This window comes from Teleopsis dalmanni, chromosome 2 (assembly GCF_002237135.1).
Source record: "Teleopsis dalmanni isolate 2A chromosome 2, ASM223713v2, whole genome shotgun sequence".
Classification (NCBI taxonomy): Eukaryota; Metazoa; Arthropoda; class Insecta; order Diptera; family Diopsidae; genus Teleopsis; species Teleopsis dalmanni.
Genome location: NC_051847.1, coordinates 149,263,877 through 149,291,852, shown reverse-complemented (window position 1 = coordinate 149,291,852; position 27,976 = coordinate 149,263,877). Strand labels below are relative to the sequence as shown.

Sequence of the window (27,976 nt, the reverse complement as noted above, 5' to 3'; positions counted from 1 at the left end):
TCTCCATGCGAGAGATGTCCACACTCAGTGAGAAATTAGAAAGCACATTGGAATTTAGTCACACGGAATGCGTGCTTCAGAGTGGCAAGTGTGTGAATTCGTGCAATTCCATAGAAGGCGGCACATTTTCATCCCTTTCAGCAGTGTTCTCAGTACAATCGTAGTGTTTGGACGTTTCTGAAAGGTTGTTCGCTTGACGATTACAAATAAAAAGCATTTAAAAATTTAAAAAGAAAAAAATTAATTAAAAACAAAACTTAACAGAAAAAGTACATTGAATTAAAAGGAAAAAATATCGTTTCGGCATGTCACCATTAAAAATTTAAGAAATTTACATGAAATGGCAACGCAAGTTACAAGTTAAAAGTTTCAAGTGCTCAGTTCAACAGCTTAAAAAAAAGTAAGAAAATTTATTAAAAATTTAAGTAAAAGTCAGAAAACGTTTGTAAAAAACCGTTCACGACACTGGCGTATTTACGCCTGAAAAGTTTTGCATAAATAATGACAAAAAGTGAAATGGAAATTCATGTTCGTCGATTGTTTTGTGCTGTTTTATTGCTTTTATTTTCATTTTTATTTATGTTTTTCATTTCACTTTAAATTTTTTTCGATTTTCATTGTTGAGTTCCTAACTGATTTAGTTAAAGTTTGGAAGTCATAATAGTCAAGGACGATGCTGATATTTATGGATTTGAATTGTTTTACATAAATTTCAGGATCTCCGAGCAGAAAAAAAGTGTTGCCAGTGCCGCTTGGGCGTTCTTAGTCGAGGAGAACACATTTTGAAAGGAAATTTATTTTATGAAATGCAAATGCGAACAAATTGTTAATGCGTGTGAGTAACTAAAACATAAATATAAAATTTAAATAACTAAAGAACATATTTTTATAACATTTTTGAACATATATAACATAGTATATATGTCGTACACTGAAAAAAATATTTAATTTAAATTTAAATTTCTTGCTATTTTCCATAGCCGATTTTTAGGCGTGCTTTACAACATTTAATTTCACCCCGGAAAGTAGGCTTGATATAAACCCATAGAATACATTAGCTTATCGCATAATTTTTGTGGATACTTTTATACACACTTTCTAGCTTTACTTTTTTTTAAATTTTTGAACTTTTATTGTATTTTTTTTTAATTTTTTTAATTCACATTAAACACAGAAAACCAAAAAAAAACACGCAAAAAAATGTGCTCCTTAAAATATGCAAGCAAAATGTGTGCTTGCATAAAATTTTTGCCCGCACAGTCTACCAGGCAAGCATCGTCAACTTCAACATTTAAATTTTAGGAATAAAAACAAAAAGACGGAAAGGCAAAGAAAGGATAACCTTATTTCTTGGAGGTGCTCTATTTTTTTTGACGTATGAAAAGTAAACAAGTTTATTTGACAGTAGGAAAACCTCTTAAATAGAATGAAATAATTTAAGTTTTCACTCTTTTACTTGCATAGGATTAAGTTCAGTTTTAGGAAAAAAAAAGAATATATGTACATTTTTTATTTTTATGTATGCATAGTGTTACTTTTGTCAAGCAGAGGTTTTTCTAAACATTGATGTATCTTATATCCGAAATATTCATAATAATTACTTTGCATAAACTTTGCATATGTAATCTGTTTGATTGGATATATATATATGACAATCTATATGACTTTGTTGAAATCTCTTACAATCTATCTAATTATAATCCTTCTGCTGGCAAGCATAATTGCTTATATGTTTTGACGTTTTCTTTATTAACGAAAGCGTTAGAATATCCAGACCTTGCATCCTTTTCAATATCTTCTAGACCATCCTAAAATCGTTTATGTCATTCTCATGCTCATCGTTGTGAAATGGTATGGTCGCTTACGATCATCTTTAACATGTTGAAAGCTTTGCTCTTCATTTTTTATGGATATGCATGTACAACAACTTCTCACCCGATCGTTGCTAAAGCTCTCTGAATAAATTAAAAATTAATTTAATTACTTAATGCAAATTACTGCATAAAGTTCATCTTAAATGTGTCGTTATCACCTTGGGTATTCTTATATCCAACTCATGTATACATACTCCACACAAAATTCAAAAAAAAAATACGAAAAACAATCATGATACTATCAACAGGTTTAATAAACTCGAAAGCTGAGGCTATCAATATATTGAAATAAACACTATTTTCTAGGTGGATTGATGATTACTCGGCCTTAGTAATAAAAGCGGTTTTTTTTTTGGAAAATTATATTTTATGCAATATATAGTATTCTTTCAGTTCTACACATCGAGTGCAAGAATCCTTCAACACATGCGAAACCTTTCAAATAATACGATTTATCAAGTTTTCCAAAATATACCTCAGTTTCCCATTCTTATTGCCATTCCCATTCCCATGCATATTATACTATGTATACACTTGGTGAGACAAACTAATTATAAAGATACCATAGCAACTATATATATCTACTGATGTGAAAATAGATTGTTATCTGGAAGGCATTATATATTTACAATACAATGGCGTGAGTTTTTCTTCTTTATATATGCATATTCATCTTCAAAGAAATATTGCCCACTGGTACATTTTAAATATCATGACAAATTGTAAATCTCTTGAAATGTCACAATCCATCTGCCATAATCTTCCATAACCGACAATTCAATTTAATAATGAATTCAAATTATATATATCATGTTCATCTTCAAAGCAATACTGCCGACTGGTATATTTTAGTCAAACATCATGACAAATAGTAAACCTCTTTAAATGTCACAGTCTCTCTCCCATATTCTCCCATAATCGATAATTCAATTTAATAATGAATTCAAGTCTGTATAAGCATTTTATGATTTGTTGTAACATTAAATCCAATTCATGACATATATATATTATGATACTTTAAATAATTACGTATATTCAGATCTCGTATATTCAGACCATTAAGATTAAGATTCTATATATTTTTTTTAAGAAATCGCGACTATATATCGTTTGTTAGAAATCTTATTTAGGTTAGGTTATGTTATGCTGGCAAGCCAAAAAGGCCACGCGTAGACCATTGACGTCCATTATGATACCAGATTAGAGTTTTATTTCTAGCGAAAGTATGCTTCCCTCAGACAGCAACCTCAGACATGTGCCCCAGTCCTGTAAAACTGGGCTGTCAGTTTTACAGGACAGTTAGACAAAATGTGTTTTTTTAAATTTGTTCAAATCTGCAATGAGTTCAATAATTCTTCTTCTTCATTGTATTTATTTATTTATTTATTGGTGATTTATTATATTTGATATATGAAAGCGTGTTAGTACAGCGAATATTGGTAGAGCCCCCAAACTTAAAGTATGCTATGCTATAATTTAGGAATATCTATTGATATGATTTAACCCCAAGTTAAAAACATTGAAAATCTTTAAATCTACACAAATTTTTTCGTGTGATGAGTACAAAATAAAGATTTCAAATTTAATTCATGGCAATGGTTGTTCTTAAAATCAATAAGGGTTATACTGGATTCACACGACAGTTTTGTTTGTAATTTTAACTATCAAGTTTGTAATCTTAGCTGTCAATTGTTGCTGCTTTCAACGCAAAATAAAATTATTGAAAATTTTTACAAATAAAATTCTCGTGTGAGTCTAGTATAAACATTCTGTAGTTCTAATTTTGATAGGTAGTAATTATATTAAAAATTAAGGAACTAATTCTCCATTACAACTTTATATAAAAGTTCATAACTTTTAAGTTTTGTATTTGAATTCATATCGATTTAAAATACGCAAGTTGTTAGCACTAAATAAGGTTTTTGGACTAGCTTAACACTCAGCAACCTAAAAATTCAGCGAAATCTGATAAATACAGGCAGATACAAAGACATCAGATCCATCATATTATAAAGCCTCGTATTCAGTTATACTTAGTGTGACTTAAAACTGTCCACAGATAAAATAGAGTTAAGGTGTTGTATCACCAACTCAGACATCTGCATATCAAAATACTAGCTTAAGTATTCAATAGGGCCCCACAAATAGTTTATATTTCATATCCATAAACACTAAAACAAAAATTTATTATTGAATCTTATTTAAAGATTTTATGTAGTTTTGATAATTGTTTTATTATAGGTAACTTTTATGATTTTTTTGGAATATATAAATATATTAAAAAATAATTCATATATAATAGTATTTATATAATTTTTTTAAATCATGTAGAAGAAAAACCATAGAAAATTTAAAATATAATTAGGGCGCCCATCAAATATTTGTATTCAATATAAAATAAAACCCATTGTCAGTAATTAATGCACTAAATCACATAAATTATTAATTAGTATTTTCGTTGTAATTATTAAAAAACTATAAACAATAAATATTCATAATGTATCTTAAATGGAAGTGATTAAATGTGAGATAAGATTTCCATCTTTGAAATATATTACATTGTATTTAATAGAAATACCAAAATATTCGAAAAGTTAAATAATATTCAATTTATGTAAAATTATATTAATGCATAAATTAAATTTATCTCACATAATTTATTTATTACAAATACAAATATGTAATGTATTTAACGTATGTAGAAAATGTGTTAAGGAATGAACGAATGAATGAATGTTGAGCACACAAAATAGCAGCTGCCATTACAGATACTAAATTTAATATCTCTTGCATTGCTGAAATTGCTGAAAGAAATTTTAATGGCTTTCTGTTCTGAAAATTAATGCATACGCTCAAATGCATTAAAATAATCACACTTAAGCTCGGCACAGAGACGAAAATGTTAAGTGATGAAATATGTAACAATTTAAATGAATTCTATCTGGTCTTCTACACTCACCCACTCATATGTAACCACAGATATTGAATTAGATATCAACTGAGCCGTACAGACAAACCTGCACATCTGTGCGTCATTGTAAGTTGAAAACCGTCTGTCGGCGTTGAATGAAATGAACTGACTATAATGTGGTATTCACTGATATGTAGGGCAAGACTCAGTTTGGGTCTGTTTAAATGCTTGTGGCAGTAAGTCATTAGTGATAAATTGTGTCTAAGTAAACATCTATAACTGTTATGAAAAATTATGTTTCCAAAACAGATAGATATAAGCACCATACTTCACTTCATATTCAGTATTCGATTTTATTAAATAACTCATTTAAATATTGAAGTTAACTTTAAATTTCTGTTAAAGAATTTTTATTCAAAGAAGTCTCGATTTTTTGCAGTTTTTCTATATATTTAAATAATATAATCAGTAGCGAGGCGTCAGCTTTTTGGCAAGGTGTTCACAATTTGATCAAAACAGAATTCCAACTATAACGTATTTTCCCTACTCCTGAGTTTGTCCATTCCACAAGCAAATTGCGTACAAGACCAACAAAACCATTTATTTAAATGTTCGCAGCCTGTGATCTACTGGTTTTTATGGTAAATAGCTGTAGGAAAACGGCGACATACCACAGATTTCCACATTTTTACATCAGGTACCAAATTCTTTATATCTGGAGTTGGTCTATTCATTTTAAGAATTAACACCTTATTTTCAGAAGATCGTTTAAAAAAAGATATTTGAATCAAATCTTTAATCACACATTAATTCATTTCTAAATATTATTTTTCACTTCAAATTTCTTTAATTTTTTTCTTTAATTTTACCATTTGCTAGTATAAAATTGCAATAATGACTTTGTTTTTGGTTTATTTCCAACCTCTACATAAGAGTAAGAAACTCTCATGCATTCATTTACTCTTTTACTTTGTATTTACTATGAGCGGTTCAGTTTTTTTATTGAACCATTTGCCCATATAAAACGGCAACCGTGACTTTGATTGTATTTGCACGCTTTGTATGAACTTGCGGTTCAATTTGGTTGGGTGAACCTCTCGTCAAATGTAAAGCGATTTTCGCTCAGTCATTTCTTTTCTCTTTTCTATTTACTTTGCAGAACATTGGAGGTTCACTTTTTTTATTGAACCGCTTCACGCATTAATTTAAGAGTTATGATTATTTTACATACATATTTTGCGGGGCTTGTTTTCTCTTTTATTTTTGTATTTGTTTGTATGTTTTGTGTTTATTTAATATTGAACATAGTCCCAATGTGAATGTTATTTAATTTGCATGCTTTGTAAGCAGCGCGGTGCAGTTTTTATTCTGAACCTTAGTATATTTTAAGAGGAATGTGTTTTCTCTTTTATAAATTATAAGTAATGTTGGGTGTAACTAACATATGTGAAATTTTGTTTGTATTGTACGTTTAGTGTTTATGTTTGTCTGTTTGGAAAAGCTATTATAAAAAATGTTAAGTAGCAACATAGCGAGATTATTTACCTAATAAAAAAAAAGATCTAAAAAGGAAGCTTTGTTAAGGTGTTCAGTGAACACTCTGAACCATTCGCCGTCTCGCCTCTGAATATAATTAAGTAAATTTTTTAAAGATTAAATATTTAAATAATATAATCTTTAAATAGAGAGATTAAAACAAAATCTGGTAGAGCTAAATGGACATGCAACTTGTTAAGAGATAGCGAAGGCACTAAATATCAACCACACACCAGTTTTCAGTTTTTTGAAAAGAGCAGACTACTCAAAGATCTTGAACGTTTGGGGACCACATAAGTCAATGCAAAAAAATTTATATTACTGAATTAACAACAATGAAACACTGCTTAAATGCAATGAAATCGCATAATTTCTGAAGCGAATCGTTCGAGCGCTCAAAATTAAATTAAATACGAAGATATTCAATCATGATGAAATACCGGTGACCCTCCACAGACGACATTAAAGCCTGAATTGACGGCAAACAAAGCTATGTTGAATGTTTACTGGAAATGGAAGAGAATTGTCTCTACTATTTACAAATCTTAAAATCTTGAACGGAACAATGACAACCGACCAAAGAGTCGCTGAAAATCACTTGACCAAGTTTTCGCTGATGAAACAACAGCAGTTACACTTCGATTGAATTATGAAGCTACCCAAAAAATGAGGTTATATATAATAAAGAAAATTTTTGTTCTAAAAACCGGTAATACTTTTTGTAATATAATTGAAAATAGTTAAATTAGCAAATAATGTAGAGAACGTGTACTGTGTGTAATTTCAAAGAAATCATGCCATATAGATATAATAGCATAGCATTCTTAGTTAACTTAGTTCGTAGCGCGGAATGAATGTTTAAGGAATCAAAAAATTCGATCTGTTTTGGTTTAGTATCGTTCAGTTAAAATGGAAACAGGAAACTTCAAACCTAATACGTGTCCCACTGGCATCGCAGTAACATATTCTTTTTGCCATTCTTCACTGATTATATTGTCATCTTAAGCCTGTCGAAGCAATTAATGGGTATCAAAAACCATATAGAGGGAATGCACATTCGGTTATGACCTTGCCAAGTGGTTTTAGAGATCCCAGACCTGACAATTTTCTGTAAATAATGAATTTCGCGAAGGTGGTTCGCTATGAAAAATTGATGAAGATCTAACTAACGGCTAGTGAACGGCCGTGAATAATCGGGGTACGTTGACTTAATCGTGTATGTTAGTTTATTATCTCAATGATGTTAATAGATCGTAGTGACTTTTCACGTAAATATACAACTGTCGATACGGAGATCTCTATATAAGTCGTACGAAATGAATTATCAAGAAGTAACGATTCTTTTGAGTGCTTAAGATTGACATGTCTAAAACTATTTGAGAATATTTTTGAAAGTTTTGTCTTTTATAACTCTGTCGTAGAGCAAGGTTGGGATCCTTACTATTTGTTTATGAATGGTCATGGTTGAAATCAAGCTTTATTAATGAAGATAAAGCAAATACTTTTTGAAACAATTTAAAACTACACTTTAAATTTTGATCCCATTTTTCACGATATATGTTATATATATGCCAGATATTTGGTATTTGATAATATAATAAATACAATTTTTTTTCATAATAATTGTTATTAGTAGCTAACTAATTTAAACCCGTTTATGTCAATTAGAATCACTAAATTCATTGGTTATAAAACAATATAAGTAGATAGGTAGATATGATTACTGAGATGATATATATAATCTGATTACTAGTGATGTATGGCTGATAAAACTTATGTTGTTGCGAGTCGGATAGTTTTTCAAATATTGAGTTAGTATTCTATGACAATTTCGACTGGTTCCTATATGTACATAACAGAAATCTATATTTATTGTATGCCATTAAATCTGAAAGGTATGTAGCATCTGTAGCTTATAAAAATATATAGTTTGTCTTAAAGTAGTAAATTTCCCTCTATTGTTAAAACTTCTTTATTAAGTTTTGATGGAATTGGAAGTTGTTTAAAAAAATACTGCAAATTATGATGTATTGTCTTGAATAAATTTCCAATTAATGTTGATATCAGTTATCATCATTGTTATTTAATAATCATCTTTAACTACACTATCACTTTATAAAAAAATAATTCCGCGCTTACTTGATATGCATATAAAATATACTTAGCAATAGGTATTTTATGAAAATTGGTATCATCACCTTGATAAGATTCTTCCCCTAAGAATTGTTTCTCTTAAATATTTCTTAACATTTTAGCTTGATGTCATCAAATACTTCAGTTGATGACATTTTTCAATACGAAGGTATCTAGTCAAGGAATACGAATTGAGTAAATAGTTTAGAAGTTCAACTGATTATAACTTCAAGTATTTTGCCTGAAACTCGAACTGCAAAAAGTCCTTTATGTCTTTAATTTTCATAACCTTTAAACATATACAAACGTACAAAACCAAAGTTTATAAATTTCAGTACCGAACTTATGAAATAATTTCATGAGATGTCATTGTCATTCACGTGAACAATGGAAACCAACGGCAAGTAACAAAGGATTTTGAATGGTGTGAGGCACAGCAAAAATTGAAGTACAAACAGCAAAACTTTGTCTAGTTTTGTTGTTTGAGAAACAAAGGACTTAGGGCTTATCCTTAAAGCACAAACAAAGTGCTGAATTACACGCCATTGACGGTGGCAAATGCGAAAAGAGTTACACTTTGCTGAGCTGCGTTGCTTAAAGTATCAACTTCACCTAAGATAACACAACAATGCAAGGATAAAAGTGAAGGAAAAACACCCATCCGAAAGAGTGGAAAATGAAAAAATCTGTTGTCCTTAATGGGTATAAAGAAAAGTGGAAAGTGGATAAGTACTCAAAAGAAAGCTGCGAAAAATGTGAATGCAAATTAGTGTCAAGGTTGAGAAGATTAGCACGAAATCAGATTAAAAAGTAGTGGCGTGTTTTATTTATGCTAAATAAGGAGAACTTATGCACATTGATAAAATGAATATCTTTCCTCTATTTCGCTTCTTCTTCTTTATTATTATATATTTCGGTTTATTCCTTTTTGTTTTTGTAATTATACACTTCGAAGCTGCTAAGCTTGCAATACTCATACAGCATCCTTTCAGCAACCTTGCAGTTGAGTTGTTTTAAGAATATGAGAAAATTTTTCTTTTAGTAAAGAAAACAAATTTCTTATTAAAAAAAAATTAAAAAAAAAAAAATCAAATTAAATAAGAAATAATTCCATTTCTAAAGAAAACATAGTCTTTTTAACTTGCTTTATTTATTTAAAAATGTAGAAGTGTATTTTTAAAGTTCACGAGATATTTTCGTTTCAAGCAATTCAATCTCATTTCCAGTTTTTTTTTTAAGATTTTAATAAAATTTCTTAGTAAAAGCTTGAGTGAAAATAAATACAAGAGTTTGCTAAAAATAAAACAGTTTTTTTTGTAAAAGTCTAATTAAGCTGAAGTAGAGCCGACATTCCTTTTATAAATAATACTTAATCATATCCTTTATTAATCTATTGTATCAGCTTTGGGCCTTCCTACTTTTATATCATAATCCGACAAAATGCGTTAATCGGATATCTTTTTAGATTGAAATTGACTTTAGAGACATTCACTGCATATCTATAGCAAAGGAAAACCAATAGAAGCAGCTTTTATTGCATTGTTTGGATTAGTTTGAAAGTGTTAATTATTGAAATACACTCAAAAAGCAGGTTTTCAAGTGATAGATAACACTTTCAATTACAAAGCTTTGAAGTACTCCTATTCACACATAGCTGTGAAATAACAAGTTAGCCGCAGTATTCAAGTCAAGGTTGGCTTATATTATAGTTGAAAGTGTTGTTCAAGAGAAGATTTATTTTTGTGAATGCTCAACATGATAATATTTTAGATTTTTTTTACAACTTATCACGCAAACTATTTCTGAGTTCTTTTTGTGCTGAACTTTTTAATAAAATATGGGAAGACTCAACGATAGGTATGAATCTGTATGCAATTTGGCCTGATTCCATTAAAAGGAAATCCAATACTCTCATTGAGATAATCCCTAGAAAAACCCCAGTTTCGTGGTCGGCTTACTCACAAGTCTTTGCAGATTGTTTACTCACCTATCGCAGTTGTGGAAAGGACGATGAAAGTGCATTCCCATCTACTTTGTTCTTGTCCAGCATACCTATGTGCGACTTTCTTTCTTGAGGATCTTGGTCAACTGCTCAAATTGTTTGCTCAAGTTGGTAATGTATTGTACAAATTTTTTTAAAGCAAAGTCTGAAAACAGTATATCATTTGGTTATGATTACTATATGATGTCCTAACATATTTACATCTTATAAAATGTAAAAGCAGCAAATCTTCTTATTAGCTCTTTTTTATTCTCAAATAATAATTATTGATTTAGTTACATGCAACTGTGTCTTAGTACCTCAAAGGTAGTTTTTATCTCTAGTAATATTAAAAAGTTATTACTTTCTTCGTAATGCTTATTTAGTAAGTCAAGTCGTTACCTTCAATCATTTATTCTAATTTTAATAATCAATAAAACTTGTTTAATTTATTTTATTATTATTAGTTTGAATTATAATTAATACTAACTACTGACAATAAAATTCTAACATAAATAACACTCATTCCGATAAATGTAATAAATTATTGCTGCAATTAAACTGTTGAACTTCTATAGTACGTGTGAAATAGGAGTGGGCATCCCTGTACTTGCGCAATTTCTTGCTCAAATAAATAAATAATAACCTAATAGTCACAACAAATGCACATATGTATACATAATCCATACAAGTATCACATGTTAAACAGTATATATGTATTTGTGTATCACATGGAATTGTTATTATTTTTATTTGAAGTCATATTGACAGCACATCGAAGTGAAAAACATCAACACATTCCAATCAGGGAAATTAGGTCGAAAATGTGGTAACCCATGCCGTGTCATGCATTTGCTTAACAACTCCTTAACCACACATTTTTCACCAGCAATTCACCACATCTTCTCTACCACCAAATGTAGGTCGAAATAGTGTTCTCGTTGGTAATGCTCCTTTCCTGCTGTCACTCACCGAACAGCGGTCCCAGAGTGTCACAAGAGCCTTTTTTGTTAAAATGTCTGTTAAAGACAAATTAAAATAAATCACATACGTGATGTGACAGTTGCAGTATGAAAATTAATGATCGCTATGAAAATTTAATGCTTTATTACATTACTCATATAGTATATTCTCATATATCCGCATGATATATGCTCGTACATGTAGAGTTGTGTTCTCTTCAATATTTTCATGACATTTTTTTTATATTTATGCACGTTTTTAATTTAATAATTAATTTATATTTATATTTTTAATATCATTTTGAAGTGTTTGTGTTTTTCTTTTAAGCCCTCAGATTATATTTTTAATGTTTTTAATTTTTTGTGTCAATTGGGTTCATAAAGTTTAATGTCACATAGTTTCATAATGTAATGAATGACATATTTTTAATTTATTAGTTTATGAGATATATACCTTTATTTACAATATAAGGCTTTTTTTTGTTTTGTGCGGAGAGGAGGTTCAAAAATGTCTAACATATTGTCACTTTGACGTCACAATAGTGTTATGCCCAATTTGTCCGAACTAAAAACAATTTTTTTTGTGCGCCAGACCATTTTTAACCCGGAACTTTATTTGGAATACTTCAAGGTATTATTTGCTTTGTCTATACAGAAAATATATTTTTGGAAATATCCATGACCAGAAATGAATTGGGTTAGAAAAAAGTTTACTTCCCCAGTTAGTTTGGAAAGTGTCTTTAGACTAATAGAAATATGTATTAGTTTTTCAAGTATGTATTTATGAAAAATATAAATATCTAATATCACTACTACAAAAATATTCGATTGGGCAAGTTTGACAAGTCGAGAGTAAATCTAGATTGAATCCAGATTTATCAATCGTAAACGATATTAGATTTAGTTTGTAACTTTTAAAAATATTTAAACTGAAAAAATAAGTTCCATAAACCAAATATTTACAAATAATAAACTAAAATTTATTTGACAACTGATAGAAAATTTTACAGGATCACGCCTAATATATACAGAGATTCTATTTATACAAGTTGTTTTGTCAGCCTTGAAGGTGTTGATGTGGTTTTGGCTGCATATTATGGCACAATGGCAGTCCCGGTATGCTTATTAGTTCTGGGGTGGGGTTCTTAACACCCCATTAGCTATTACTATCACGCTATTTGCAATCTACAAAAAAATTTATATCCTGTCAGACGGTTTGATTCTACCCTTCCTATGATAACCTATGAATCGTGATGTGATTCAAAACCACCTATTTTTTTTATCACAACTCTCTAGGTAGTCATATGAAGGGAAGACTCAAACCGACTTACAAGACAGATGTCTTACAGCATTCGAATTATGAAATTTTATTTCACTGTCAGTCATTTTTTTTTGATAAAAATTATATTTCTATATTTGGGATAGGAAGATGAATTTGTGCATCTTATAGTTGTAAAGTCGAAATAATTAATCGTCACTCTAAACAGTACAGAACAAAGGAAAGGATATGTTATATACATATAATGTGTTAAGAACTCTTTAGTCATATGAAACTTTAGGACTTCGAAATGGCCGAATAAACCTAATATTTGGAAAATTTGATGTTTTAAAGTAACTATAATTATTTGCCGATAAATTTCGTAGAAACATTTTTCATATTAAAATTTTCATGAAATTTTTTAGTAACACCACATATTTGAGAGAGGTGTTTATATGTATCATGTACTGGTTATTCTATATTTTTTCTATATTTCCATTTTTTCTATATTCTATTCTATATTTATTGCATAAGTATATGCATCGGCACGAATGTAAGCAAATATTAAATTCATTGAGAAATAATGAACGTAAGTAAATATCAATTTCGCACTGTAGTAAATTGATTTCACTTAATTAATTAATTAAAAAATTAAAAAAAGCAAAAGCTTTTAAAAATTGGTTTTTCAATAATTAATCAATTATCTTTGATTAAGTTTAGCTATTAAAATAATTAATTAACTTTATTTGCAATTTGCAAGCCCTTCTAAAAGTTTGACTAACAACTTAATAAATATTGTTAAGCACTTTTAGTATTCATTAAAATATATCTGTCTATTTTGAAAAGTTTGTAAATTAAATTATAAAATAATTTATTCTTAAACTACAACAAAAATAGATGCGTTGTGTTTCATGGAATAGATTTTTGTACTACTTGGGTGGGCACAGAAAAAACAATTTTTTCGATATTCAGAATTATTAAGTGCCTGTCAAGTAAAATAGCTGGCACATGGGGGCGGGGAAAATAATTTAAAACAATATTTCTTTACTTTTGATTAGTAAATTTGTTTAAAATCTCTACAAAAAAAATTATATTCAAAATTGTTTCTTTAGATTTCTAAAAGGAAATCTTTATTATCATTATATTTATAAAGGTCTATATAAAATAAATTACATACTAATATTTGAAGCCCATGTTTATTAAATATGACAAATAATTTGATTCACTGAATAAATCAATAATTAATTATATTGTACTTCAAGAAATAAAACAAATTTTTCCTTTTCAGATTTTAAGGACAATCAAGTGACTGAAAGGAAAGTTTAATTCAGCCATATGTAGTATGGAGTAACAACTTTATTTTGAAATTCGAATTTATACTACTGAACGATACATAAAACGCACAAAAACTAATAAAACTAATAACTTATAAATTAAAAAATAAAAAACAAAACTGATATGCAAATAACTTATAAGCTCCTAAGAAGAATACTGCCAGTTAAAGTACTATAAATCGATTTAAAATGAAACACAATCACTTATCCATTCCGATGTATTTAGATGTTAACGAAACAAATCATCAACTACATACAAACAAAATAAATAATATTGAATAAATAGAATTTATTAGGCTACTCAGAAGAGTAGCCGAAACTAGTAAGTCCGATAGTACTATCAAAAATAGTATGGCTACTCTGAAAGGCGAACCACAGTTCGGTATATTTTTGTGCAAGACTAAGAAGGCTACTATCCACCAAAGAATATTAAATAAAATAGCTTGTGAGAGTGAGAGGAATGCTTTGAGTTATAAGCGCATTGGGCAATGTGAGCGAGACAGATATATTTATTCGATATGCGAAAGGATTTTTGGGAATGTAATATTAAAGAGAAGAATTGAGTCGTATGGAGTTGCATTAAAAATGCTTTTTATGATAATTGTTGTGATAGCTGTGATAACTGAGAATACCGGTAAGTATTATTTTTTTCCAGGGTATGAACAAAGCTTGTTAATATATTTTTATAAAGAATCAATGGTAATTCGGTTACATATGTGCAGATAAAATAGACAAATTGGTTTAGCTCCTTAGATGTTAATAACAAAAAATTGAGAAAATAATCAATTCAAGTAAATTTTAAAGTTTTTTTATTATACAAAATGAGAATTATTGTACAATTTAAATCAATTTATTATTTTTTAACTATTATTTATTAATCTGTTGAGAAGTTATTCATCCATTTTGTTCTTCAGAAAGCAAATGTATAAAAACGCACACACTTATAGAAATTCCTATTAAATTTTATTTCTATATATTTTTCATGTTATATAAAGTTGTGTTTCTATTAGATATAAAATGCAGCATCATTTCCATGTCTTCTATGGGGCATCTTGTAGTACTGGATTCTTCTAAGGCAATTTTTGACAATTGATCAATACATAGCTAGCAAATGCGCAGCTATAACTTGACGTATGTTCCTTCTTAAAGCATTGAGAGTTTAAGAATTGTCAGCAGAAACAATATTATTCATAACCTACATCACTGAAACGTGAAATTACATATCCGGGGACTTTCTCACGATAATAGAGCCAAATCAGGACTAGTTGTGTAGCTTGTAGTATCTGTTATTTATATACATATATTTAATTTCATGGTAAAAAATTGGTATTTATTAGTTAAAGCGCTCAAAATTAACTTTTTATGTCGTATAGTCGTATGTTGTATTTCATTAGGAAAGTCCATAGAACAGTAGCAAATTACAAATTAAAAAAGTATCAAAACCGATTTCATAATGCAACTTCTTGTTGAAAATCACTGAACCTTCTTTATTATTAAAGAAGTACGAGCCTATTAAACTCTCAGACCAGATGTTATTTTATATAGTGATTTTTTGCAGATGCAGTAACCTGTCGACTATTTCTTGTTGACTTTCGCTATCTTAATTGCAATAAATTTGTTCTTTAACGTAACAACCGCCGAAAAATAAACCTTATCACCAAAGAAAATTCGATAAGGAAAATCATTAACATTCTTCAATTTGAGTTTTCAAATTCAGCGGTTGTTGAACGATCCACAGTATAGAACTGCATACCTTAAACTAAATGTACGAGGATTTAGTAAAAGTTTTTGTTTGACATATGTTACTGAAATAGCATCCCTTAAACAGGACCATCGATCCCATTATGTATAGCCTTAATTAATAGTCTTAATTATAATCTTAAATAATAATCTTGATTAAATAGTGTTATATATTCATTTTCATATATAATATATTACGGTTTTTTAATAAGGTTGATGCGATATTTTATGATAATAGTATATTAATTATTGTAATTATTGTTAATTACAGTGCTCTATATTAAATAGAACACATGATCTTACTTAACTGTTAGTTCTGACTGCTCTCAATATTTTTATTTTTTATACAAAGTATGTTTTTTTAATGAAATGTTATCTTAACCAAACAGAATCGGAAGCCGTTTATGAGGGTTTTCAATGTAGTTATACTTTTCTATGGGTTATTTATTTATAAACGTTCAGTGTTTTTATAAAGAATAATTATAATAAGGACCAATTTTACTCAATAACGTCTCAAAACTTATTTAATTTAGAGTCAAAACTAAATTAAATTGAATTGAATTCAGTAGAATCCATGACTTAAGTCTCAATAGTCACTTAAATTAAACTTAAGTCATGGATTCTACTGAATTCAATTCAATTTAATGTGAAATTGACCCTTAAATTCAGTTATTTTTCTATTTTTAAAATAGTTTCTTCTTTCATTTTTATTTCAAATTAGTTTCTGCTGCCCAGAGAGATTCATTCAAATTAAAGGATCCTAATAGCATAAGTAATAATGGGCACAACACACCAAAAAGTAATGGAAATATTGTCACCAATATTAATGATATCAACAGCGGAAACACCAACAATGGCAATGCATTCAGCGATTACAACATGAAGCATAGCAACAGCAATGCTGAGATGAGTACGACAAGCAATGTAGGTATTTTTAGTTCATCAAATCGCACAAACAATGGAAAATGGTCAACGACAACAACAACAAAAACAACAACAACATTACATGCAACAACAATCACATCAACATCAGCATCAGCAGCAAAAAGTGCTAGCAGCAGTAGCATCTCCATCGCCAGCGGTAGCTTGCAAAAAGGTAGCAGTAGCAACATTCTAACAGGAAATTCCGGCATAAATCGCAATTCCATCGATTTAACGGACGATGCACGTAATGGGCCGTACTTCGATAAGGCAGCTTCTAAAAATGTAACGGCGCTGCTGGGCAAGACGGCCTATTTAAATTGTCGCGTAAAAAATCTCGGCAATAAAACTGTAAGTTTTGCACAATAATTAATTTGTAATTAAAAGTTGAAAAAAACTCATTTTTCTGCCCCTCAATGACTTAAATCACAACAACAGTAACGAAGTGAATTTCCACTTAATTACAGAACTTTGTCCCTTCATTTCTCTTTTGATTATGATAATTAAATTCTGTGTTGGGTCCTGTAAGGCGAACATATTTTTTTACGCCGACATGATTAATTATATAAAACAAGGCAACTAGAAAAAAATAAATAATTGAAAAAAAAAACAAATTTGGAAATAAAAACAAAATTCAAAATAAAAGAAAATAAAATAAACTTTAAACATGCAAAAGGTGAATTGTTAAAAAGTTTCATAAAAAACAATAACAAAAAGTTAATCAAATAACCTCAGCCTGTAATTTTCATATAGGTATAGTGGATCTGATCCGTTCAAATTTGTAGCCTTTCGTAATTTCCATTTCATAGGTGAAGGAATTTATTTTATTTTGCTTTTGACCGGAAATGTGGGGAGCACATTACAATACATTAATAAGCGATAGGAAAGCGAAATTCTGCTCTGGATTACATTAAGTCCGACATTTGCTATCAGATTTAACTTTCTTTATGTGTACACAAACAGGAAATGCCCGTTTTTGTGGGCATTATTAATGGATTTCTAGTAATGCGGTAGGAAAGCAAAAGCATACCTCGTGAGCATGGGTATAGACATTAGGTGGGTGTAAAAAGGTAAATTTGTAAATGAAAATATGTTTAATATTACTCCGATAAGTTGTGTACTGCTTAAGTATGCTTAGTCTTTGTTAGGGAGAAAGATGAAGTTTTAGTGCGCTAGAATCTTTTAGATGATATTGTATTAATGGCTTTTATGAAATATCACAAAATAAAGTTTTGCTACTTGAATTTTTAAATACAAACAATTTTTTAAAATGCTTTTAATTAAAAACTTAAAAAATGAAACAAGAAAATGTTGACTTTGCATTGCGGGAAAATTAGAGTAAGGCTAGATTTTTGCATAAACCTTTGTTTTATGGTTTTAAACATAATATCAAAATTTCCCAGTATTATCCGTGCCGTTAAAATTTTAATCATGAATTTTTGCTGAAATATTGTTCTCTACAAAAACATGACAATACATTTTTGTGACATATTAACGATTTTTGAAAAAATTTGATATTAACAGCTGCAACAATTATGTTTTTTATGAAACGTGTACGTCACTCAAGATCCAATTGTGTAAGGCGGTGTCCCTAATAATTAAAATCCAAGTCTATTTGTGGTACAAAACTGTTTATTTTCTTAGAGAAATGAATAAATTCTAATCAGATATTAGTCATTATGTTGGATCTTCTTCAGACATTATTAACATTTTTATACTTTAAATACATTATTGCTTGTGTTTTCCCAATACAAATAATCTATAATACAATAATAATATAATACAAATAATCCACATCATCATAATCTAGATCATCTACGGTTGCTTTAAGAAAAACTAGCTTGAAATAACTAGTGTATCGTAGGTGGAAGTATATTTTTACTTACAAAAACAATCACATATTGTATGGCCAGAAGTGAACGATAAAAAAATATAAAATATCTAAGTTGGCTTTGTAGGTATGATTTTGCAGTATTGAAGGGTCTGATAACAGGTCACAGTCTGATAGATAAACACGCAGCTATACTTAGAATCTTTTCAAGTGTATATTGACGAAGAGCACAAACTTGACTATCTACTCAGTAACTGTGCAGCTTTTTGCAAAATTCGCCCAATAGGAATTGGGAACCAGTCATATCAATAGACTTAAATGTCTTGCAATTAACGACATCGACCTATCTACCTACCTACTTACCCATATATGACTCATTAATAAATGCATTAAACATATCTGATAATACATCTAAACAATTATGACAGTCGAAATAGAAACTAGTAAACGGTATAACCCTCCTTATCTGCAGTCGAAGTTCAATTTACAAAACTTATTGCTTAATTGACAAAGAAGAAAAATAGTTACAAGTTGCTCCAAAATTGTATCGAACAACGCCAATGGCAAGACTCCCTCATTAAGTATAGATGAATCAACCAACAAACATATTGATATGTCAGTAAAACCTATTATATTTAACAGAGTTTTCTTATTTAACTTTAACAAAAAAATATATAATAATAATGAAATAATTATTATTATAGTTATTAATATAAAATATAAAAATTGTTTTTTGGTAAATACTTTTATTATTGTGTTTTTTTTTAGAGTTTAATTTTTTATTACTTATGATAATATTGATATATTCCGTCTTTGTTTATAACACCCATAATTTTTTTTTTATTTTGTACTCTCATTAAAAGAAATGGAAAAATTTGGAGAAACTTTGACAAAGTTTTGTAAAACTGGTTTAGCTTTGAAAATCCTACAAAATCCATTGGTTTCCTATGCTATTGTTTCCATGATAAGTAACATGCACACACTCTCAACGAGCTTAACTCCTTCCGTTTTGGAGCTGTTATATACTTAATTATTACCTTATGTTCCAAAGAAACCAACTTGCTTTGGTTAAACTTCGAATTAGTTGTTGTAAGGAAAACTTTTTTAAAAACATGCAACCCGCATATTTTTCAGACTTTCTTGCCTTACAACTCTGGCAGGTGATAATTATTCCTTTGGAAAAGTTTGCGATTCCCTTCCTTATGGGACTGTGTGTACTTTTCTTTGGAGTGTACACGTGTATGTACCACAACAAATTATAAAGTAACTGTCAGTTAAATTGTTGTAATAATTTTTTTTTATTTATTTTACTTTTGTTCTGTTGCAATGAAACGATTTGTGGCAACATATTTTGTGTTGTTGGCAACTTTCGCAAAAAGTGAACAAAATGGCCACAGCTGTGAAATGTTAGTAATACAAAAATATAAAAATACAAAAAGAATAAAATAACGAATTATTTAGACGTGTGTATATAGAAATATTGTTGCAGTTGTTGTTGTCAAGTTGTCAGGCATTGTTACCTGACAACATAGCGATGTTTCAAATCAAATTGTTGCAACATAAGGCGGAGCAACAATTTCGCCACAATATTCATAGTCTTAGGACGGCGTAATTTGTCTTGAGCCTGCAATGGAAATTCGCAATTTCTTTATGATTGAAGACTTCTGTGTTTATTCAGAATGAATTGCTTAAAGCATCTTTTTTTAAGATTTGCTTTAATGAAAACATATACTTAACCATTCATGTGGGGATCTAGATTAACGTGTATATATGTTTATATTCATGTATTTGCATTTGACATGCAATGACGTAGCTGTCGGCAAATGCGGTTGACAGCGACATAACGATATGTCAATACCGCGTGTAGTCAATGTTGTTGATTTAATACAAAATTGTGAACAATTGTTTTGAATTTTAATACAATTGACAGTGCCACACAATAGATTTAGGTATGTAAATAAACGTAAGCGCATAAATTTAATAAAGTACGTAGGTACAAGTGTAGCTACTGAACTTAAAGGGTGTTTCAAGTTATATTAGATATACGTTCTTCATACCTTTTCAGGCTACAATTAATATTAGAAAATATTTCTTGTAGGATTTTTTTTCTTCTTCGTGGCTTAAAAACCTTTATTTAATTTTAAATTCAATAACTGTGAGATGCAAATAAAAAATTACTAACCTCTCTGACTTCACTCACACCTTCTCCAGATGATAAAAAATAAAAATAGCACTAACAGTAATATGCATATGTTAAAGATATATTTCATTTACCAAAATAAACAAGTAAATATGGTATATTAGATTTAGCTTTTAAAACGCTTAGATATCCTCAACACAGCATTTTGAATCATTAAGGTCTCATTTATTGTACATTAGCCGTAATTTTTTCTTTCAGAGTAGCAAAAAAAAAGCTGCAACGAAAGAACATATGTGTATTGCAACAATAATACTCTTAAAATCTTCAGAGCAAGGTTTTACTCGCAAAAAATCTTAAGTCTTAAGTTTCAGTGCTGCCAAATTCAAAAATCAGTCTATTGTGAATGATCACTGAAAATATGTTCCGAAAATTTAGGCATTTGTTAAAATCATATAAGCAAAAATAATAACAAATTGCAATATATGAGTATCAGAACAATTAGATAAAAAATACTTACCACTGCCCATATATTATAGTTTTCATTTATTTAAATTAAGTAATTTATATTGTTTCAAATAATTATATTTTATATTGTACATAAAAAAGACATACGTCAAAAGAAATGTTTAAAAGTGATGCCAATTTGTTTCAACTAGACTTAATGCTGTTTTTTACAACTCTGAAAAAAAATTACGGCCATTATAACATACTATATTTATATATAAATATAATAAATATGTGAAAATGTATATGTTATGTAATTTATAATAAAATATATATAATATAATATATAATAACACTAATAGGAGCTGCTTTAAAAATTTTTGCACGCTTAAATTTCGATGAGCGTTGGTGTAGATGGGAGTTGTATTATAGAAAATTAGATGAATTCGATGAATTTGATAATTTGTAGAGCAGCTATATTCAAATCTGAATCTATCGATATAATATTTATCATGAATTTTCTCTTCTGTAGCAAGTAACTAAATTCTGAATTAGTAGTTAATATATGGGTAAATAAAAAAAATTTTCTAAGGAATACATGTTCTTCAATTGCTGGTTTGTGTGCTAGTTAGATATATCGAAATCTAAACCGATCAACCGATCTTAAACAATTTTTACAACATTGCTTGTATTTAATAAGTTATGCTGAAGTTCCAAATGTAAAGTACAAAAATATGTGTCTAAATATAAAATCTCAATCGATATGAATAAAATTATATTCATTATTTTATATGAACATAATTACATTCCGCATTAAATTTAATTGGAATATTTTTATTAAAAACATATTAAACTTATAATCGATTGTTTAACAAATGGTTAAGGTCCACTCTCAAAAAGTATTAATGCAAAGTTTCATTAGAATATCTTAAAAACTAAGGGACTGCTTTGCGTTGCAACAGACAAAGTGACAGTGTTAAAAGAACTCAACTCGTTGAGCTGTTTAAGAATATATAGGTATGTGCTTTGAGGTCCTTTTATATATTTTCGAATAAACATTTTCTTTATTTAAAATCAATTACCCATTAATTACCCATTATAATTTATGAGCTGTGGAGTTTTTCGAATAGCTTTCTAATTCCATTAGTATAGAACATCTGTAGTTATCGACGAAAAATCAGTCTAGTTATATGTTGGATGCACCAAATTTTTCAAAGCAAGTTCCGTCAATTTATTTCGAGGTATCATCGACTTTTTTAGTGCCTGGGCGACTAGAAGGAGGTGCAACTTTGATAACGAGGTTTTCGGAAGAAAATCGTGTAAATAAATAATGGATCTGGCGTTCATTCAAAACTCACCATCGTAAACCCTATAATTTTTTTTTTAATGTTCGTTTAAAGTAAAAAACAATCATATAGCGTATTATTTTTAAATCTATATAACTTTTTACACAAGTGATGTCATCGCAGAACTGCTATTAGAAAAGATATGTAATTTAAGATGTCTCCTTTCAAGTCCACACTTGTTTTGACAGGTTTCTGTGGTTATTAATTGTATTAGCTTATTAATTATAATGTAAGCATAAAAATACTAATAAAATCACCCAGTATACTTTACCTAAAAACGTCAATTTTTAACAATACATTTTGTCATGAAAGTCACTATACGTACATATATTAAATGTAATTACATTGAAATTTAATTTATATAAAGAAAGCATAAATCCAAGTATATGTAAATAATATTATTTATAAGTTAGTGAATGTTTGTTGAATAAATATTAAATTGTATGTTACATGTCATGCAGATGTTATTACAAGTATCCTGGGTGCGCCATCGGGACATTCATTTGCTCACAGTGGGACGTTACACCTACACATCCGATCAACGTTTCCGTGCTATACATCAACCACAAACTGAAGACTGGCTTTTGCAAATTAAATATCCACAACACCGCGATTCCGGCATTTATGAATGCCAGGTATCGACAACGCCGCACATGAGCCATTATATACATTTGAATGTCGTTGGTAAGTTAATTGCCTAATTAACAATGTTAATGAGGTGTGCAATTATTTATAATTAATCACATATAAATAAATGAATAAATAAATAAATATTAAAACAATTATTTGCAGAGCCGTCAACGGAAATTGTTGGTGCACCAGATTTATACATAGAAAGCGGTTCAACGATTAATCTGACATGTGTCATTTTGAATTCACCGGAACCGCCAGCTTACATATATTGGAATCACAATAGCGCAGTGAGTGGAATATATATAAATTCGATATATTAAATATTAAACAATGATTCAAATTACAGAAATGGAATATGTATTTTAAATAAAAAGATTAAAGGAAAAATAAGAATTTAAATTCATCTACTTAAAAGCTTAGAAATTAAATAAAATAAATTAGTTAAAGGAGAAATAATTTCTTATTGTAGAAAACTTTAAGAATTAGAGGGTTGCGTTATAATCCACATATACAAATCCTTAAATACTTTGCTTAAGTTTGTTTTAAAGTTTATTTTATAAGAAAATTGCAAGAAGAGGTAAAAGAATTTTATTTAATTGTTAGAATGATTTTTTAGGATCTTTTCTGATATTATTTTGTCCGGTTTTCAAGGCTTTGTTTGGTACAAAGAAATAATTTGCCATACAAAATAAAAACCATTAGTTCTGAAAATCCTTAAATAGATTAAATTTTATTGTTTTACCTTTTTATATGGAAATTTAGTTTTTTTCGTACTGCTTTGCTTTCCATTATAAGGAACAAATAACATTTTAAAGGACCTTTTGTGTATTGCACTTGTATGTTTTTAGCTGGATTTGGGAACATTGTTGTAGTTTATTTGTGCTGCTTACATTCCTTTCTAAGTCTTATGAACTGAACTAATAAGGCTTTATTAGGGCTTAAGTGGTATATGCTAAGAGCAATTCAAATAAAGTTCCTGTGCAGAAATGAATATATCGAGAAATAAAACACAATGAAATAATAAAGGAAAAATTTAATGAATAGCATTTAAAAGAAATTTAGAAATTTTATTAAAAGCTTAAAGCAACAATATAAAATATTTAATCCAATAAAAATTTAATGCACTTATATTAGAGAAAGAGTATAAGTACATAAAAGTAAAAGTACGGAAAACAAAAAAATATCAATATTGAAAAGATTTTAATGGTTTTCATAAAAGAAAAAATAAACATAAATTATATATATAAATATGGGTCTTCAGAAATTATTTATCTTATAGTAGGTTTCTTCAACTGTGGTTACATAAACGTAACAAAAACTAATTGTTATCGCAACTCTAAGAAAGACGACAGAACTGCTTCACATTCACTCTGTGATTCTCATGCAGAACATAGATTAAATATAGAACTTATTTTCTAGTGGGTTTCAGATTACAAGATCCCTACTCAAATAGTTTTAAGTCATTCAAATTTTGTACGATAATACATTGCGCAAATAGAGAGCTATGTTTTATATGTCTACGATTACTGTCACAAGCTGATTTAACCTGATATATTATAAGGTCCAACATATTTATTGTAACTGATTTTTATAATTCCTAAATATGCAACATATTAATTTACGAATATAAATTAAATTTTTATTGTTAAATTAAATTGAAAAATTTCCATATCTTATAAATCAAACTACATTATAAGATACAAATTGTATCTTATTGTCATCATTTCTCATAATAATTGTTATTTATAATCCCTCAAAGGCAAAATCCTACTAGCATATCTGAAGCCAAAGTACTAATAATAGGTTCTTTTGAAAATTTAGAATTAAAGACAAATTCAATAAAAATATACACAATAAGAAGTAATTGAATACATTGCAATCTAAATTTCACTAAAAGACTTCATTACGTGGCAAGTAAGACAGATACATTTATAAATATACATCAAAAATCTGTTTTTTTAAATATATATAGTATTAAATTTCGGGATAGTATTAAATCGGGATAATGTTATGTTATTATACATAACATAAATTTAAGTCAATCTCAGTATAAGGACAAGTATTATTACAAAAATTATCACAAAAATAAATTGAACTTCACTTCTAAGAATTTCTTCCTAACTTCTTTGGAACACTTGTAATGAGAAATCTTAATCACCACGTACCTTTAAATTTGTTTATAACTACCGTTTAAAAAATATTAGTGTCAGGACAAGTAACCATTCAATTAGATATAAGTTTCATCAATATAGTATATTTAATACATATGGGTAGTATAACCATATATAGTATAAATATCGCAAATATATTAGTGTAGTATATGATAATATATTAGTATAGTATATAGTATAATAAATCAACAATATGTTTAAAAAATATAAACCTATATTATTTCAGGTATAATACTATATGAAAGTAATTCATAAAATATCTTATATTCGTATTACATATAAGCTAGACCCTATTATAAAAATATATCTAAATAATATTTTTAATTTCAATAGTATTTCCAATATTCAATGTATAAAAATTTTATGTCGGTTTCTATATTCCAGATTATCAACTATGATTCTCCCCGTGGAGGCGTGTCTGTAGTCACTAATAAAGGTGATATAACCACCTCATTTCTACTGATCAAATCAGCCCGCACTTCAGATTCTGGTCTTTATCAGTGTAATCCATCGAATGCTAAACCAAGGAGTGTTACAGTGCATGTATTAAATGGTAAGTATAAAATAGCTGTGGAAATATTATATTCCTTCTTATAATATGTATAAGAAGAGATATTATAATATTTATAATAAAGGATATTTGCCTAACAAATATAAGATAGAAGAAAATATAAGATTTAAAACGAGCATACAATAAACAAAGGTGGCCCGAGAAAAATTAAGAAAGACACGCTATCGATCATCTTAATTAGTGTCAAAATTATGCAAATTTTTTAGACGTTAATTAACTGTTAATTAAGTTGTATATTTGAAAAGGCTCCCGTGATTTCTTTTTTTTTACATTGTAGGTATGAAATTTTGTATCGTGACGGTACCAATACATCCAAGAAATAGTTTACTACAAATTTTATTCACTATTTACTGTTGAAAAAATTAAAAAATATTATTAAATAACAAAAACAAAAAAAAATTGAATAGAAATTTAATTGAGCGATTTTATTTTTGAATATTACATTAAAAAATTATTTAATATATATAATACAATTATTAATATAATAATAAAACTCACTTAAATTTGATTTTAACATTAGTTATGACGGCAGTGACTATCTTACTTAAAAGAAACTATTATATATAATAGTGAGTTCTAATACAAAACATCAAATTTGAACATACGAGTCAAGTATGGCTTTGGGTCGGTTGACTAATGAATACTGACTCTGAGCTTCAAATTTGGCAGAGCCCTTGGTACTTGCAGTCTCAAATATTATTAACGAATAATTTAATATAAGAAAAGATTCTAAGACTACTGATGATGAGTATTTAGCAATACTCGAAATAGCTGTATGGTCAGCCAAAAATTCAATTAATTAAAAATAAATAAAAGTTTTTGTATTGCAATTTAGTACTGTTCGAAATGTCTCTAAAACCTACTTTTGAATAAATACTTATAATTTATTTTTATATTTTATTTCAAACAATTCTTTAAACAAGTGTCTTCCTGCATGATTACAGACCAATCACTTTGAATAATATTTAGTCTTCGTTATCACGGTTTCTACATAATGGGTGTACTATTATGATAGCAGGTTATTACTATTAAAAGAGACAATAGTAAATTACAACCTACAAAATCTGATCACTGAAGAGAATCTCGTAAGCTATACTGGAAAAGCATAAGGCTATTGACATACCTCTTAATTCCAGATCACAGGCATAGTTCGGTTTATAGCAAACCTTAACAGTTTGATTCAACTTTAACATTTGTTTTTGAACTCATATAGAATAATATTTAATTCAATTCAGTCTTACGAATTATTCTGAATACGTTCACCAAAATTTATAAGTATAGCTCTATTAAAGATTTCAATCTGTTTCCTCTTGAAGAAAATAAAATATTTTACTAAAGTTTGACTTTTAAAATAATAACGTTTTGTTTGTTTTTTTTTTATTTTAGTTAATTTAAAAAATAAGAATAAAGACTTTTAAATACACAAAAATGCACTACTTATCATTTGTGATATCTTTACTATAATGCATTAACAAATTTGAATATCATTTACTTTTGTATCTTTTGTATAAATTTTGGTTTTTACATCCAATCTCATAGTTATGGAACAGCATAAAAGATGTAAATTAAATAGGTGTTTCTCATTCTGTTTCTAGGGGAGTTCCCAGCAGCAATGCAGCGCGCGGGCCCAACGTATCATCGAATGTCTCAAAGTCACTATATTGCGGTGTACCTGTTAATTTACTTATTTACTTCAGTATATGCCAGACAATACATGCAACTATCCAGAGCAGTTGGAGCAGAGAGAGAAGATGCCTGTTAAGAGTGCTAAGCCTGTTGTTAAGTTTCGTTATAGCACTAAAAAATTTATATAGAAAAAGATATTCTGCAGAATACTTAATTGAGAAGAAAACAATTTTTGCACAGCAAATTTGTAATATTTTCACATGTAAAAATAATACAATTATACAAAAAATTAATAAGTTATTAATTGAAAATTATTGTCTTAGTATTAAGAAGTTAAAAATACTACAGGTATACTATGAAGTTAGATATTCATCTCACGGTGTTGAGCTGGAGAGTCTACAAGATAAAATAATGCAAATAAATGTATTGGATGTAAGATGATTTCAAAGTAGCAAAAATGTACTAGAATAATATACTTTCTATATAATATACGTATATATAAGTTTGGTTAAATTTCTTTTAAATATAATTTCATTTACTCATTAGGTAAGTGGTACTGATAAA

General features: G+C 28.5%; 1 protein-coding gene across 2 annotated transcripts; it reads left to right on the top strand.

Moving 5' to 3' along the window:
- The first annotated feature begins 288 nt into the window (after nucleotides 1-288).
- Nucleotides 289-27,976, top strand: LOC119683465. Of its 2 annotated transcripts, XM_038097150.1 has the most exons (8): nucleotides 289-400; nucleotides 717-835; nucleotides 13,944-14,623; nucleotides 16,451-17,001; nucleotides 22,873-23,095; nucleotides 23,204-23,331; nucleotides 25,600-25,768; nucleotides 27,382-27,628. In XM_038097150.1, the coding sequence occupies exons 3-8, from the start codon at nucleotides 14,341-14,343 to the stop codon at nucleotides 27,546-27,548; spliced, it is 1,521 nt and encodes a 506-aa protein (XP_037953078.1). In that variant the 5' UTR covers nucleotides 289-400; nucleotides 717-835; nucleotides 13,944-14,340; the 3' UTR covers nucleotides 27,549-27,628. The 2 variants fall into 2 exon arrangements, with proteins under 2 accessions (XP_037953078.1, XP_037953077.1); XM_038097149.1 differs by lacking the exon at nucleotides 717-835 and having other exon boundaries at nucleotides 27,360-27,976.